Source organism: Carex rostrata, chromosome 19 (genome assembly GCF_964058835.1).
Source record: "Carex rostrata chromosome 19, lpCarRost1.2, whole genome shotgun sequence".
In the NCBI taxonomy this organism is placed as follows: domain Eukaryota; kingdom Viridiplantae; phylum Streptophyta; class Magnoliopsida; order Poales; family Cyperaceae; genus Carex; species Carex rostrata.
In genome coordinates, this window is record NC_135936.1 from 2,282,964 (window position 1) to 2,297,212 (window position 14,249).

The 14,249-nt window shown below is 34.7% G+C and overlaps 1 protein-coding gene and 1 pseudogene across 2 annotated transcripts; both read left to right on the forward strand.

Moving 5' to 3' along the window:
* Positions 1-2,643: 2,643 nt before the first annotated feature.
* On the forward strand, positions 2,644-7,204 carry LOC144571447 (UDP-galactose/UDP-glucose transporter 3-like). The gene is made up of 7 exons (XM_078320727.1): positions 2,644-2,915; positions 3,137-3,234; positions 3,347-3,477; positions 3,744-3,774; positions 4,635-4,738; positions 5,938-6,059; positions 6,574-7,204. Exons 1-7 carry the CDS (start codon positions 2,803-2,805, stop codon positions 6,977-6,979), a joined length of 1,005 nt encoding a protein of 334 aa, XP_078176853.1. The 5' UTR covers positions 2,644-2,802; the 3' UTR covers positions 6,980-7,204.
* Positions 7,205-7,811: 607 nt separating this feature from the next.
* LOC144571446 (cyanidin 3-O-rutinoside 5-O-glucosyltransferase pseudogene) lies at positions 7,812-9,681 on the forward strand (annotated as a pseudogene). Its single transcript, XR_013517513.1, has one exon. The product of XR_013517513.1 is annotated as a cyanidin 3-O-rutinoside 5-O-glucosyltransferase pseudogene (transcript).
* Positions 9,682-14,249: the final 4,568 nt, after the last annotated feature.

The window sequence follows — 14,249 nt, forward strand, 5'->3', positions numbered from 1 at the left end:
TGCATAGGTATAAATACTTTAAGTACTTAAATATTAATACTTTCAGTGTCATATGTAAAAAACACCTAGATATGTATACCTTTGTAGTTATTAAATACTGGTAATGTCATATGTAAAAATAACTTAGATATGCATACCTTTATAGTTATAAATACTTAGAAGATAAGATATTAACACTTAAAAAAATATTAATACTTTGATGCGTGACTTGCTATGATTATCATTTTTTGAGTTCTCCAATCATCCCCCTGTCAGCATTCCTCTAACAAAAATAGTTGACCTCATACATATAAATACTTCAATGCATATATATATAAATACTTTCAATACTTAGATATTAATACTTTTAATGTCATATGTAAAAACTACTTGCAAATATAGGTATAAATACTTGTACGGCAAGATATAAATACTTACGCAACGATGAGTCTGAAAGTACGTCATTATGGATCTCATTTAAAAGAAAATATTACGTAGATATTAATAATATGGAAAAAAAATTAAAATTGTGGAGATTTTGCAATCCCTGTAGGAAGTTATCTTTCTGCATTTAATTTTCAGTGGTCCCCCTGCAGGTACAGTGCAGGTACAGTGATGCGGGTACTATTATTTTCGCGCTACAGTACTCGCACAATAAATATTTGCAGGTAATGTGTGTCCATGCAAAATTTTGAATTTATATAGTATAAAGTCAAGTGATCAAAAATATAACTTTGTACATAAAAAAATTAAGTCTTACAAGTTATTTTAAAGAATTTATTTTTCAATAATTTTTGACGGTTTGATTTGTACTAAATGAATTCAAAAGTTTTAAAATTTTGCATGTACATGCATCAATTCTGAAGTAGATCGGTTTCATCGATTTGGATTCGTCTTGTTTGAAGTCAATCCAATAAATTTTAGAGATATATTCATCGAATTCTTAGTTGAGCACAACACACTCTAGCTTTGCTCTTGTCTCTGTACCTAAAAAATAATATAATTTAATAAATATTGTATCATTTAATCTCATTCATTAAATGATTTCAAATTGATTGCAATTACATAAAATAATATCGTATGTTTAATTGAATATTAAATAATACACATATTACATAAAATTTAACATAAATGCACAAAGAGTGAGGTTAAGGTATTATACATGAGGAGGGATCGGATGACATTCTTTTTTGGTGACATTGGATGACACCGTGCATTTTCAAAGTTCAAACAGTCGATCCAAACCGTTCAACTTGATGGATATGTTAAAATGTGCTTGCAGATCAAATTTTATATTTTTATGAATTTTTTACTATTTATTAAGATGAGTACAAAAATTCAACAGTCTGAATACAGCGATTTTGTTAAATACTTAATAAATAGTAAAAAAATTCAGAAAAATATAAAATTTGATCTGCAAACACATTTTAACATATCCATCAAGTTGAACGGTTTGGATCGACTATTTGGACTTTGAAAACTTTGAAAATGCACTATGTTATTTGATGTCAGTATGTCACCAAAAAAGGGTGTCATCCGATCCCTCCTCATTATACATAGTGTATATTAGTACATATTATGAATTATTATTTCTATCTTTAAAGTTCAAACAATTAATCTGAACCGTTTAACGTGATCTCCATATTAAAATTTATTTTACATCAAAAAATTTTATTTTTCTAAATTTTTTAAACTATTTTTTAGATAAGTAAAAAATTACTATATAGAAGTACATTTTCATATAGAATCACCACTTGAACTTTGAATACAAAAAATATTGATCCGCATACGTTATGCATAATATGTATGCATAATGTAGCCTCATTCATCCATAAAACTAACATTTATAACTTTTTTTTTATTAATTTTTAAAAATGTTATTAAAATTACTGAAATGAGCATTGTAAAGATACCAACCTACAATATAAATTTAAAAAAAAAAATGAAGGTCGAAGGATAGGGATGAAAACGATGTGGATAATATCTAATTTATATTCAATCTGTATTCGAAAAATTAGATGTGGATATATAATATTTGAATATCTGTATGGATATAGATATAATTTTATGTTTTAATTATCTGTATATGAATAATAAATATATATCATATATCTTAATATATATCACAAATAAATTATGTTATTCACTATTATAATTAAATAAATATTATGAACTTTTATATATTCTAATAATACTTTTATATTTTTTAAATATAATATTCGATATAATTCATATCTGTATTCTTCTAATATCTAATTCTTACTAAAAAAAATATATAAATATAATTTTACCACTATCCGTTTTCGAATCCACATCCTCCCAGTACATAAAAGGAAATATTTTAGAATTAACTGATCCGGACTTCTTTTAACTTTGCACGAATCTCAAAGTCTAAATAGTGCTGCCCTGTGCTAGCCCGAATCTCAAAGCGGCTGAGAGTAAATTTCAAACCGTAAAGTGAAGGAAATCTTTTACACATATTGGAGAGGATACTCTGTGCCTCCGTTTTCAGCCCTGGAAGGGTCGATTGCCCGAGTTTCCACGTTCCCTCACCAATTAGATAGTTGCGCTCCAATACAGCACCAATCCTGTGTTACCACGTGGACAGTCTGACGTTGCTTCTCCTCTTCGGTCTTCCCATTTTTTCACAGGTCACGCGAGTACGGAGCAATAAAATAAAACAATTTCTTTTCCTTCCTTCCCCGCGCGATCTTCCTTTCGTTCTCTCCAACCCCGTCCTTCCGACCAAATCCCTCCATTGCCCCTCGGAGAATCCGGCCGGAAGCAGCCCGTTCAGGGGCATCTCCGACCAAGCGTGCGAAAATGGTGGCCCAAAGTGAGGCTTCAGGCGGATTCAAGCGGGTCATGGTTCTGGCCTTCTGTGTCGCTGGGATCTGGTCCGCTTACATCACCCAAGGCGTTCTACAAGAGACCTTGTAAATTTTCTTCTTATTTTGTATTTATTGTTATAAGTATAAACAACCCTTAGTGGAACCTGTCTTGTTGCAATAGCTCCTCAGTGTCACATGTCTGCATGGAGAGTTTATGTTGTAGGTTTTACTTTAAATCAGGTTTTTGAGGAAAATAAACTTTGACATAATCTTTTAACAATTTAAGGTGTTACTTAATTAAAAATTAATTATAATGTTATAATAAGGTCAACCAAGCGATTTGGCCCAGAAGCCAAGCGGTTCGAGCACCTGGCTTTCTTGAACTTCGCGCAAAATGTGGTATGCCTCATCTGGTCATATATCAGTAAGACACTTATTTCAACTGGAAAAACTTTTTTGTCTCTAGAAGGGATTACTGACAGTGTAGTAATTCATTTAAACTTATGTAATTTCTGTTTGATTTAATTCTTGACTAGTGATAAAGCTATGGTCAAAGAGCTCAGTAGGAACTGCTCCCTTGCGGAAGTATTGTGGTGTTAGTATTACAAATACAATTGGGCCTACTATGGGAATTGAGGCCTTGAAGTACATCAGCTATCCTGCTCAGGTTTGTGAAACTTTTATATTCATATTTGTTGTTCAGATGTGGATAAATTATGCTTGCTAATTAAGGGAATCAGTAACTAGTTGATTGGAGGCATTATAAAGTAAAGTAAAAGACTTTGCTAATTTGTATGGTACTTGCAGTGTTTAATACTAATAAAGTAAAAGACTTTGCTCACACAATTACACTCTCACCAAGCATCTAAAGAATTGTGTTGACCATAGTTGACTCCAATATATATGACCTTCTTTTTTGTTACTTTTAAGCAGGTACTTGCGAAGTCTTCAAAGATGATACCCGGTAAGTATTAAACTTACCTGCTGCAGTTATACCTTCCTGTCAATTTGACAAACATTGTTGAATAAAGTTATGAAATTAAATGCTTTCTGCTTTAGATAGCTTTTCTGTGAGTACTGTTCATTATTTTGGTAGGGGTTTAAGGTTCTCTATCTCAGATTGTATCATTACTTTGGAATATAAGAGGTGAATTTCTGGAAAATGCACCTCTAGTTGTTGTTGTGTACTTCGTGCATTGGCAATCTAGTTGGTTACAAATTAGTTGTCTTAATCTTTGTACTTTACAAGTGCACACCATTGCTTCATATGTTAGTTGATAATTTAACATACTTAACAAATTATCAAGTGCCATTTTTTATTGTTTTTAATTTAAAAAGGATATCTATGATACTTGATTTTGGTCCTTAATTTGTTCCTCATTCTGTCCTTACCAAATTGATTAAAATCCAACTGGCTTGCTCAATCCTCTCTTTTAAGTTTTCTTCTATAATGCAACTTATAACAATTTCCATCTACTTGACTTTATTTCAAAAGTTGACAGACTATATTGTAGTGTAGGCATGACTCAAAAGTTGAAGAGTGAAAAAAGCCGGCTTAAAAGTCGAAGGCCCCCTACGATCTGTTATAGTGTAGGCATAATATAGTTAGTATTATTACTATTATTATTGGTACCATTATTACTATTACTATTAGTATTATTGTTATTTTTATTATTATTTTATTACTATCTACCTTGATTTTGTGACTAGCCTACCCCAACTTGTTTGGGACTAAAAGCTTGGTTGTTGTTGTTGTTGTTGTTGTTGTCTGTTCAAGGATACTTGCACTTTCTAACCACACTAGTTTTAATGCTTCATTTGCAGTTATGTTTATGGGCGCAATACTGTATGGTGTGAAGTACACAATACCAGAATATATTTGCTCTTTTCTTGTTGCTGGAGGTGTTTCCACCTTTGCTCTTCTTAAGGTTAGATCATCTCCTCTTGTAATTATGATGTTTTAAATCTCACCTCATATCAGGACAACATATGGGGACAGATTTTCCCAGTGGCAAAACAAGACCTAATATGCAGTAGTTAAACCAATACTAGCCAAATTTGCTACTAGAAATGCAACCTGTCTCAATTTTCTGACGGGGGTTCGTTTGCCTTAATTTTAACTCACCACATGAGCACCAAAATAGTTAATAAAGAGATATCAGAGGCACAAAAAGTGATTTTAAATTGGCTTATAAGTAATCAACCTGGTACAGGTTCCCCATTGATTGGGGCATACCAACCAGTTCATAATAGAAGTAGACCTGACTAAACAGTTATTTACAAAACTCTCTGTGAAGAATAACAGACAAGTTTGTTTTGACCATAGGACAGCTGCCCCAAACAAATTATCTAATTTTGTATCAAATGCAGATGCACCTCTTGGTTTTCTTTGGTATATTATATGTTAGCCTTTTTTTCTTTTGCAAATTACACCCAACACGTTGCTGTATTTGCATACTAAGAGACCTATACTTATTGTTGCAACTAACACCAAGATTTTTTTTTTTTACTCTATTGTAACTAGGAATTAAAAATGAAACTGGAAGTTAGTATAATTATATGTTGCCACATTGTATGTCAATATTGATGACATAAATTGCTTTCTAGAGAACAAACTCAACCTAGTTTACGAGTCCTTGTTTTATTTAAGCTTAGTTTCTACATGGGTTAAAGTTACCACTTTGAAAGTATAACAAAATTGTTGAGATTTGTATGTTTACACATTTATAGTTTTGATAGGGTCCTTTTGGTAAGAAAAGGATTATAGAGAATTGTAGGGACTCGGATGTAAGTTGTAATGCTTATATAGATCCAAAGAGAGCAAGGTATAAAATACAATTCATTTTTCTGAAATTCCACTAAAATTAACATTTTATGGAAGACACCTTCATGATGATCTTAATTTAAAGAACATTTTTTCGTTGTAAATATTTAAAACAGTTTGGTACTGGTTGCACGATAATTGGGTGTTATCTGCAAAGATCTCAAATGTTGCCAGTAATTCGGGAGAGAAGCCTTAACTTTGTTGAGCTTTATTCTGTTCCTTATGTGCATATGAATGGCCTTTATCCTATGTCGGAATAATGTGCATATGAATGATCTTTCTCTATGTTGGATTAATGTGCAGACAAGCTCAAAGACAATGAATAAGCTTGCAAATCCAAATGCACCTCTTGGTTATACCCTTTGCTTTCTCAACTTAGCCTTTGATGGTTACACCAATTCCACTCAGGACTTGATCAAATCAAGGTACTCATGTCTATTATCTGTTTGAATTTTGACAAATCCAATTGCTGAAACTAAGGCCATTCTTACCTACACATGTTCTGACTGGTGACATGGCATTAATTTGGCTGTGGCTCCTTGTAGAATTGAGCCAGTCTCACACAGATCATTGAAAAACTTGGTTTTGGTACTATTCAGGGCCAATTACCAGATGGGTACTAGACTACTAGCTGAAATTCAGTTAGTATGGCTTGTTCCAATTTATTTGGTGACATTTGTTTTTGCCCATTTTGCATTTTGCTTCGACTTGATGCCAATATGGCTTGCTTGAGAGCTCAGTTTATACTAAAACGTCAATTATGCCTAAAAGACTGCCAAAACAATGGAACAAGGAAAGATCAGGAATGACTTAGTACCAGTATCTTTGCTGCAGATGGACATATTTATCTTTCTCTAGCTAAGAAATAAATTATAAATTAATTAAAAGCAGTCAATTTTAAATGATTACACATTTTTTTTAAATATAACTTTGTTACAGGTACCCAAAAACGAGTCCCTGGGACATAATGCTTGGCATGAATTTCTGGGGTACCATATACAATGCTGTTATAATGTTCATTGGACCCCTCCTATTCTCTAATTGGCCTTATGCTAATGGCTTTGAGGCATTAAATTTTTGTGGGACCCACCCAGAGGCTGCATGGGATATTCTTGTGTACTGCCTATGTGGGGCGATTGGTCAGAATTTTATTTTCTTGACAATAAGCCGATTTGGATCTCTGACAAATACTACCATTACTACAACGCGCAAGTTCATGAGCATTGTGGTTTCTTCGGTCGTGAGTGGGAACCCATTATCGGCCAAGCAATGGGGAAGTGTGTTTATGGTTTTTTCAGGCTTGTCTTTGCAAATTCTTCTCAAGTGGAAGAGAAAGAAAGCATAAAAAATGGATTTTGGGCAGGTAGGTTCTCCCCTGTTGTTAATTTTGCCTTGCTTTTGTGGGGGTCGATAGTAAACATAGTATTGCAACCCCTTTTTAGTTACAGACAGGAAATTAATTGGAAAACTATGCGAGTGCAATTTGAGTGCTCATTATTAAACAATGAAGTACACCATTGAAGAACAATGAAAAAAAAAATGCAATGATCTTTCAGCACAGTTTTATTCATCTTTTAATTGTTTGAAAATTTTGTATTATGCATAAATAATGAATTAGACTATCACAAAATTTTATTGGCATTCTCATCGAACATGGTTCCATTTGCTCTTACCTTTACCAATTAAACTGTTCTTACCATCACATGGGAAATCTTGCAGAAAACAAAATGTATATTAAAAACAAAAGGGTTATATCGAATAAAATGTATTCACCTGTGTGCTCTGGTACACTTACCCCAAGCATCACCATTAATTAGCATAATAAAACTGAAATTTCCTGTCTTACCTAGTGGTTAACTGCTAATACATACTCTTTGAAAGTAACGGTTCGAAACAGAATACGCATGCATCATCTTTCGAGAACTATTTCTGTTCTATAGAATTGGCGAAGTATCCGTAGGAAACTTCGTTGTTTGTGCTTGAGTGCAGTACTATTCTTAAATCAATCGAGCCATGGCGTGATCCATGATGTTTATCAAAGAAACGCCAATCCCTGATTATTTATGCACATGACCAACAAGTCTAGTCTGCATGCAGACACAGTCAATAAATACTTGTAATATTGAGCGGCAAGTTATGACAATCACCGCATGCACCGATAAAGTCTTTAGCATCTTGCCCAAGTAGTCAAAGACAAAGCCAAAAACATTTTCTGCACTGCAGATATTTTCCTACCGAATCCTCATCCAATTGGGTGTAGACAATATATTATTATTCTTAACTTTATTTCCGAGCAAACCTCTGGCGCCGCCGCCACTTTTGATATACAACTCCTAGGCGGTAGCTCTCCATCTGTCTCTTACTCTCTTTGAAAATCCTTGGATCTGCTGTGTGCATCTTGATAGGGAGAGACAAATAAACAATGGCCAATCAACCTAAGACTAAAACAAGCAAACCGGATCAGTACCACCACTTCCTAATCGTAGTCCGACCAGCACAAAGCCACATAAATCCAGCACGCTACTTGGCGTACCGCCTGCTTTCCATAATCCCATCATGCCATGTCACCGTGTCCACTGCCATCTCAGCACACCGTCGAATGTTTCCTTCCCTCTCGATTCCCGACCAAGAAATCACAGTCTGCCAAGTGTCATTTATTCCTTACTCTGATGGATTTGATGCGGGTTTCGATCCATCCATTCAGGACCGCGCTGAAAGGAAGAAAAAAGAGTTAACGATCGGTCCCAAGTCGCTATCAGCTATAATTGATAGCCTAGCAGAACGGGGCCGACGTGTTACTTGCATAATCCGAGCACTATTCCTTCCATGGGTAGTTGATGTGGCATTGACATATGGTGTCCCTTCCATCCTTTATTGGATCCAGCCAGCCATGGGCCTCTCAATCTACTATCACTACTTCAACGGCCATGATTTGATCATCTTGTCTCACAAGGATGATCGGGATTTTACAATAAGTTTACCGGGGTCATTTCCCTTAAAGATCTGCGATCTCCCTTCTTTTACCACGATAACTTCAGATGACGATCCACACAAGGGGGTTATCGCTGAGTTTAGAGGTATATTTGAGTCGTTGGATCGGCTAAACAATATCACCGGTTCCAAGCCAAAGATTTTGATCAACAGTTTTGAGGCTTTGGAAGCAAGTGTACTCCCAAGCATGGAAAAATACTTTGAATTGTACACTATAGGACCATTAATTCAGCCATTGGCCAAAGATGAAGAAGAGAAAAACAGTCAAATATACAAGATGGAAGATGAAAATAAATATATTAAGTGGCTCGACTCTAAGCCAGAGAGGTCAGTCGTGTATGTGTCGTTTGGGGGATTGACTGCGGTTAGTAGAAGACAGTTAGAAGAGGTACAATTAGGGTTAAAAGACAGCGGGTTGCCATACATATGGGTAGTGAGAAAGGATAGTAGAGTCGAAGGCCTTGTTCTTGATGAGAATAGCTCAAGTGGAATAATTGTAGAATGGTGTGATCAAGTGAAGGTGCTGTCTCACCCATCGACTGGTTGCTTTGTGACACATCATGGCTGGAACTCAACCTTAGAGAGCTTCATGTGCGGGGTGCCGATGGTTGGGATACCTCAGTGGTCTGATCAACCCACAAATGCAAAATTGGCAGAGGAAATCGGGGTAGGTGTCCGGGGTGAAATCAGTGAGGAAGGAGTAGTGGTGGGGCCAGAAATAAAGAGGTGCTTAGAAATGGTGATGATTAACGATGCTAGAGGGACTGAAATGAGGCGGAATGCCGGGATGTGGAAGGAGAAGGTCAGGAAGGCAATGGAAAGTGGCGGTTCGTCTGAGATGAATTTACAAGCTTTTGTCGAAGCAATTGCTCAGGTACAGAAGTCGGAATAAGATTTCAAGTCAATTATTATTTTGAGCATTATATATATTTCCGAAATTTTAATTATTAATAAGAAACAAAATTTGATGCCAAGTGTATTAATGCAAGTTGTTGGGTCGTCTGAATAATGTAATCTGTTATTTGTAACAATAAAGGAATTATGTGTTATCTTGGACGGAGGCATATGATTTATAAAAAAGGTACAAACAAACTTGTTCCCATGGAGTGATGCACGATATAAAGAGTTCTGGATAATTTTTTTATTTTTTTAAATCCCCCTTTAATTTTGGAATTTATTTGGTTAGTCCGCAAAGGTGAAATTACAATGAGTCAGTCAGAGATCTCCGCTCCTTGACAATGATTGTCCTTAATTATTTAATGCCCAACCAAACCTCCGCCACTGCAGTCTTTTTAACTCTTGGGTGGTTGAATCCGTATCCCTGAACCTCAGTAAGGATAATTGAAGGAGATTGCAAAAAAAAAGAAAAAAAAAGGCTAATTGAAGATGCAATTAAAAATGGGAACGGCTATTTTCACCGAAACTTTTACAATATTGAGCGGTGAGAAAAAATTTTCTCATCAAAGATCAATTTTACCTTTTACTCTCTCTTTATGAGATGGGCTACGGTGAGTTGCGAAGTAAAGCGACTATTTTACTTCACACTCATATTTTGCGATTTGGAAATCCAAACGACCGATCTGAACCGCTCAACATGATCTCCATATTGAAATGTGTTTGGAGACTAAATTTTACATTTTTTGGAATTTTTTTTACTATTTATTAAGTAATTTTGAAAATCGCTGATCCGATGGCCCATAAATTTTTACTGTTCACAGCAAAACAGCAGTTTTCAAAATTACTTAATAAATATTAAACAAATTCCAAAAAATGTAAAATTTGGTCTCCAAGCACATTTCAATATGGAGATCACATATAACGGTTTGGATTGGTCGTTTGGACTTTCAAAATGAAAATGCGGCTTGAAGTAGAAACGCGTTTTACTTTGCAACTCACCGTAGCTCATCTCCTCTCTTTATTATCTATTTCAATTAATACAAAGTTAACAAAGAAAACAATTAATAAAGGAAGAACTTCCCACACACACAAAATCTGTTAGGATTCTTTTAGTTACATGAAATAAAAACTAAAAAAGAAATAAACAAAAGTAAATAAGAAACAGTAATTGGGGTATGAGATGTAAACAAAACAAAAAAGAATGAAATATTACAATATTCATTTTGAGACGTCGTCTGCATAATTCATTGCTGAGTAGCATCTTCAATACCGGATGGTACTGTTGGGATTTCGGGTAGGTTATAATGTAACAATTCGAAACAGTTCAAGATTTGTTCACTACCCGAAAAACCAGAATCCAAGTATAAAACTAATTCTAGGATTAAAACAGATTTTACCACTAGACGCGCAGCGGAAACTTCAAGTCTAGTCTAGCAGTAGCCTTCTTCTCCTTCCCTTCTTCTCCTTTCGTTCCGTGTCAGATTCACGTAACAGCCCAGCAGTCACACCTCTATCAGTATCCACACGAACAGGTTGATAAACTTCTGTAATTCGATATGCTAGTACCGAATTAACATCCCCTCTTTCTTTCTGTCTCTCTTTCTGTTTTTCCGAAAATCTGAATGATAATGGCCAACACTTTTTTGAACAAATCACTGCATATTTATAAAATATATGCACCAGTTCGTTTGAGCCTATTCATGGCATCATTTCGTTGAACCCTTTCAGAAGACTTATCCATTTCAGATCAGATCAGAATATCAGAAATTCGGGCCTAGCCCAATAAAGAGTTGATCCATATTAATTATTAATATGGCCCATAAATATTCTGGCTTATAGTACATTTCTAACAGGTACATGGTAAATTTGCAAGTAGCCTCCAATTCTTTTATATTTTTTCTTACTCACATTTATGTTGATTTTTGGAAACCAGTGGTTGGTGAATTGAGTGCTCAATACATGTTTATCACCAGGGCGTACTAGTACATTGGAATAACGATGTTTCTGAGCTGATATTATAGATTATTTGTAAAAACTAAAAATACAATATTCCTAATGAAGTGCTTGATCCGATTTTTGCTTTTTACCATCTTCAAAAACAAAAAATCAATTAATTCTTTTTTTTTTTCTGAATAGTATCATTTTTTTTTTTTTTGAAGAACTATAGTATCATTTTTGTTAGGATCGTAGATTGAAACTGCGGTCCTATTGCTCGTACCGTAGTTTCAAACAGCGACTCCAATTAGGTACCGCAGCTTGGTCCTATTGACTTGTACCTCAGTTTCAAACGACGACCCCAAATCGGTAGTGCCAACTTTTTTTTTTTTTGTTCTAAAATTTGAACAAAACAGTGGGCCTCATGTTCAATCTAAACTAAAAATTAAATAACTTGTTTTTAGTGCGTAGCTTCTCGTAGCAATCTAAACTCATTCTAAAATATAAAGTTGGTACCACATAGGAGAACAGTTTCAAACTGATTCTGATAAAAATACAATTACTGGATTTATTGGGTTTTATTTTCGGATGATAAAACTGGATTTATTGGTTTTTTTTATGGATGATAAAATAACTTTTTTGGGTGCTCAATACATTTTAATTAACATGGCATACCAACACATTTGATTCATTTTCATTTTTATTATGCGTGCTAGTTGAATGATAAAGGGAGAAAGATAACATGGAGGAGAAAGAAGATATGGAGACAGGGAAAGGAAATAAATGTGAGATTCTAACATTTTTTTTAGGAAAAATTGTGAGATTGCTACTCTAAAATCTTGAAATTGTGAGATTGCCACTCTAAATTTCAAAAATTGTGAAATTGTCATTACAAAACCTCTTAAATTGTGAGATTGTCATTCTGATACAATTTTTATACTTTTTTTATTAAAAATAATGTGAAAAATTCTGTTTTAAATACGTATTTCTGTATTTCCAATTTTACCCCTTCATACAATTAATTTGTTATTTTCCCCTCCAGTTCAAATTCACCTCTCTTCAAATCGTTTCTCTGTGCTTGCGATTCCTCCTCTTCAGAGACGCCATGGACGGAGATTGAGAGGAGCTAGAATCCTATATTCTACAGAGAAGGTGAAGTTGAGCACTTTCTCTTGTTCGCCATTATTGTGTGTCCTAGCACCCCTCCGCGCGTCCTAGCACCCCTTCAGGCGATTCCTCCTCTTCAGTCCAGGCGCTTCTCCGTGCGTCCTAGCACCCCTATGGATGGCTATGCAATCAGAAACAGGCTATTGGATCTTGTTTTGAGGAATACCTTTACTGACATTTATGGACAGTTAGGTAAGATTGAGCAGTCATTTAGCATTTTCAAACGTATACAGAATAGAGATGTTGCAAGAAGGTTAAACTACACGGGCAATTTTTTGTGGTAATCCTCAATTTCTTCTAATTAGTTATTGTATACTATTTTGAAGATCCTTCTTTTACTGATTTGAGGCAATGGATGTAAAACAAGGATTATCACTGTTTCATTTTCTATGTTTTAACCAAACAGTCCTTGCTTTTTTCATCACTATTTCTTGATTTTGGTTAGTGCCAGCATGTCAGTGCTATCAGGTTCATTCGCAATGTCTGTCAGAATTTGTTTTGTTTTGGTACAGTAACTCGCTATACAAATTCCCCAATGGCATTTTGATTCTCTGTCAGTAGTTATCATTCTCATTTGAAGACCATAAAATTTGTAGCTCATTTGGTAAACATTTATGTGGTTGAAAATCAATATATACAACTATTTAAAATGGAATCATATCGTTAACTTCTTTGATCTCATGATTGTTTACAGATTGAAAATAAAGTTTAATTCTTTGATCAACATGCATCGCTCAAATCAGTCCTCCTATGGGAACTCTACGCAATTGATTTCGTCCACCGCTGCCCAGCCGAGTGACAGTCGGTTGCCAATCATGCAATGCCCAAATTGCGGGATTGATGTGAAAGTAGTATTAGGAGGTGTTTCTAGTTTTTAGAACTTTTGTGGACCTTATTGCTTAATTGCATATTTTTGTGAACTTTTGTGGATTTTAGTAGATGCTAGTTGGAGATTGTGTGAATATGGTCATGTATGTTTATTGCTTAATATGCATGTTTATTGTTTAATATGCTGTCATGACATTGGTACTCTTAATTCTAGAAGGTACTCTTAATTAAGAGAAGTACATGCATTGTCCATGTTATGTACAGTTCATGAGCTGAGCCAAAAACTTTATCATTTATTTGTGTTTTCTTCACACAATGTGTGCTTTTAAATTCATGTCTTGGTAGCATATGGTCTCAGGCACCTCTATATCAATTTTCACATTTTTATGGATTTAATTTATGTTTTAAAGAATTATTTTAGTGACAGGGGCTGTTCAGTCCAAGTTCTGCTGCCACAAATTTTTGTGGTGGCCTCAGGATCTTTCTACAAGGTACTGGTAAGGAGGCTTGGTGCCATGGTTCCTATTTCCAGTAGCAGAAAAGAAAAGATATCATAAACTTGAAAAAGCTGAACTTTAGAAATCCATTAAAAATAGAAGAAAAATTCAAATAAATCAAAATTTGGCTCTAAACTGTGTGGAATGAAGTCCTCTACATACAGGTGTAATTTATTTTGCATTTCAGTCCCTGCATCAGTCTGCACTAACTGATTTACCAGAAATACTCTTCTTTACATATCCATACCTAAATAGGTGATTTTGTATAATAGCAAGCATGATACTCTACCAGAACTCCCA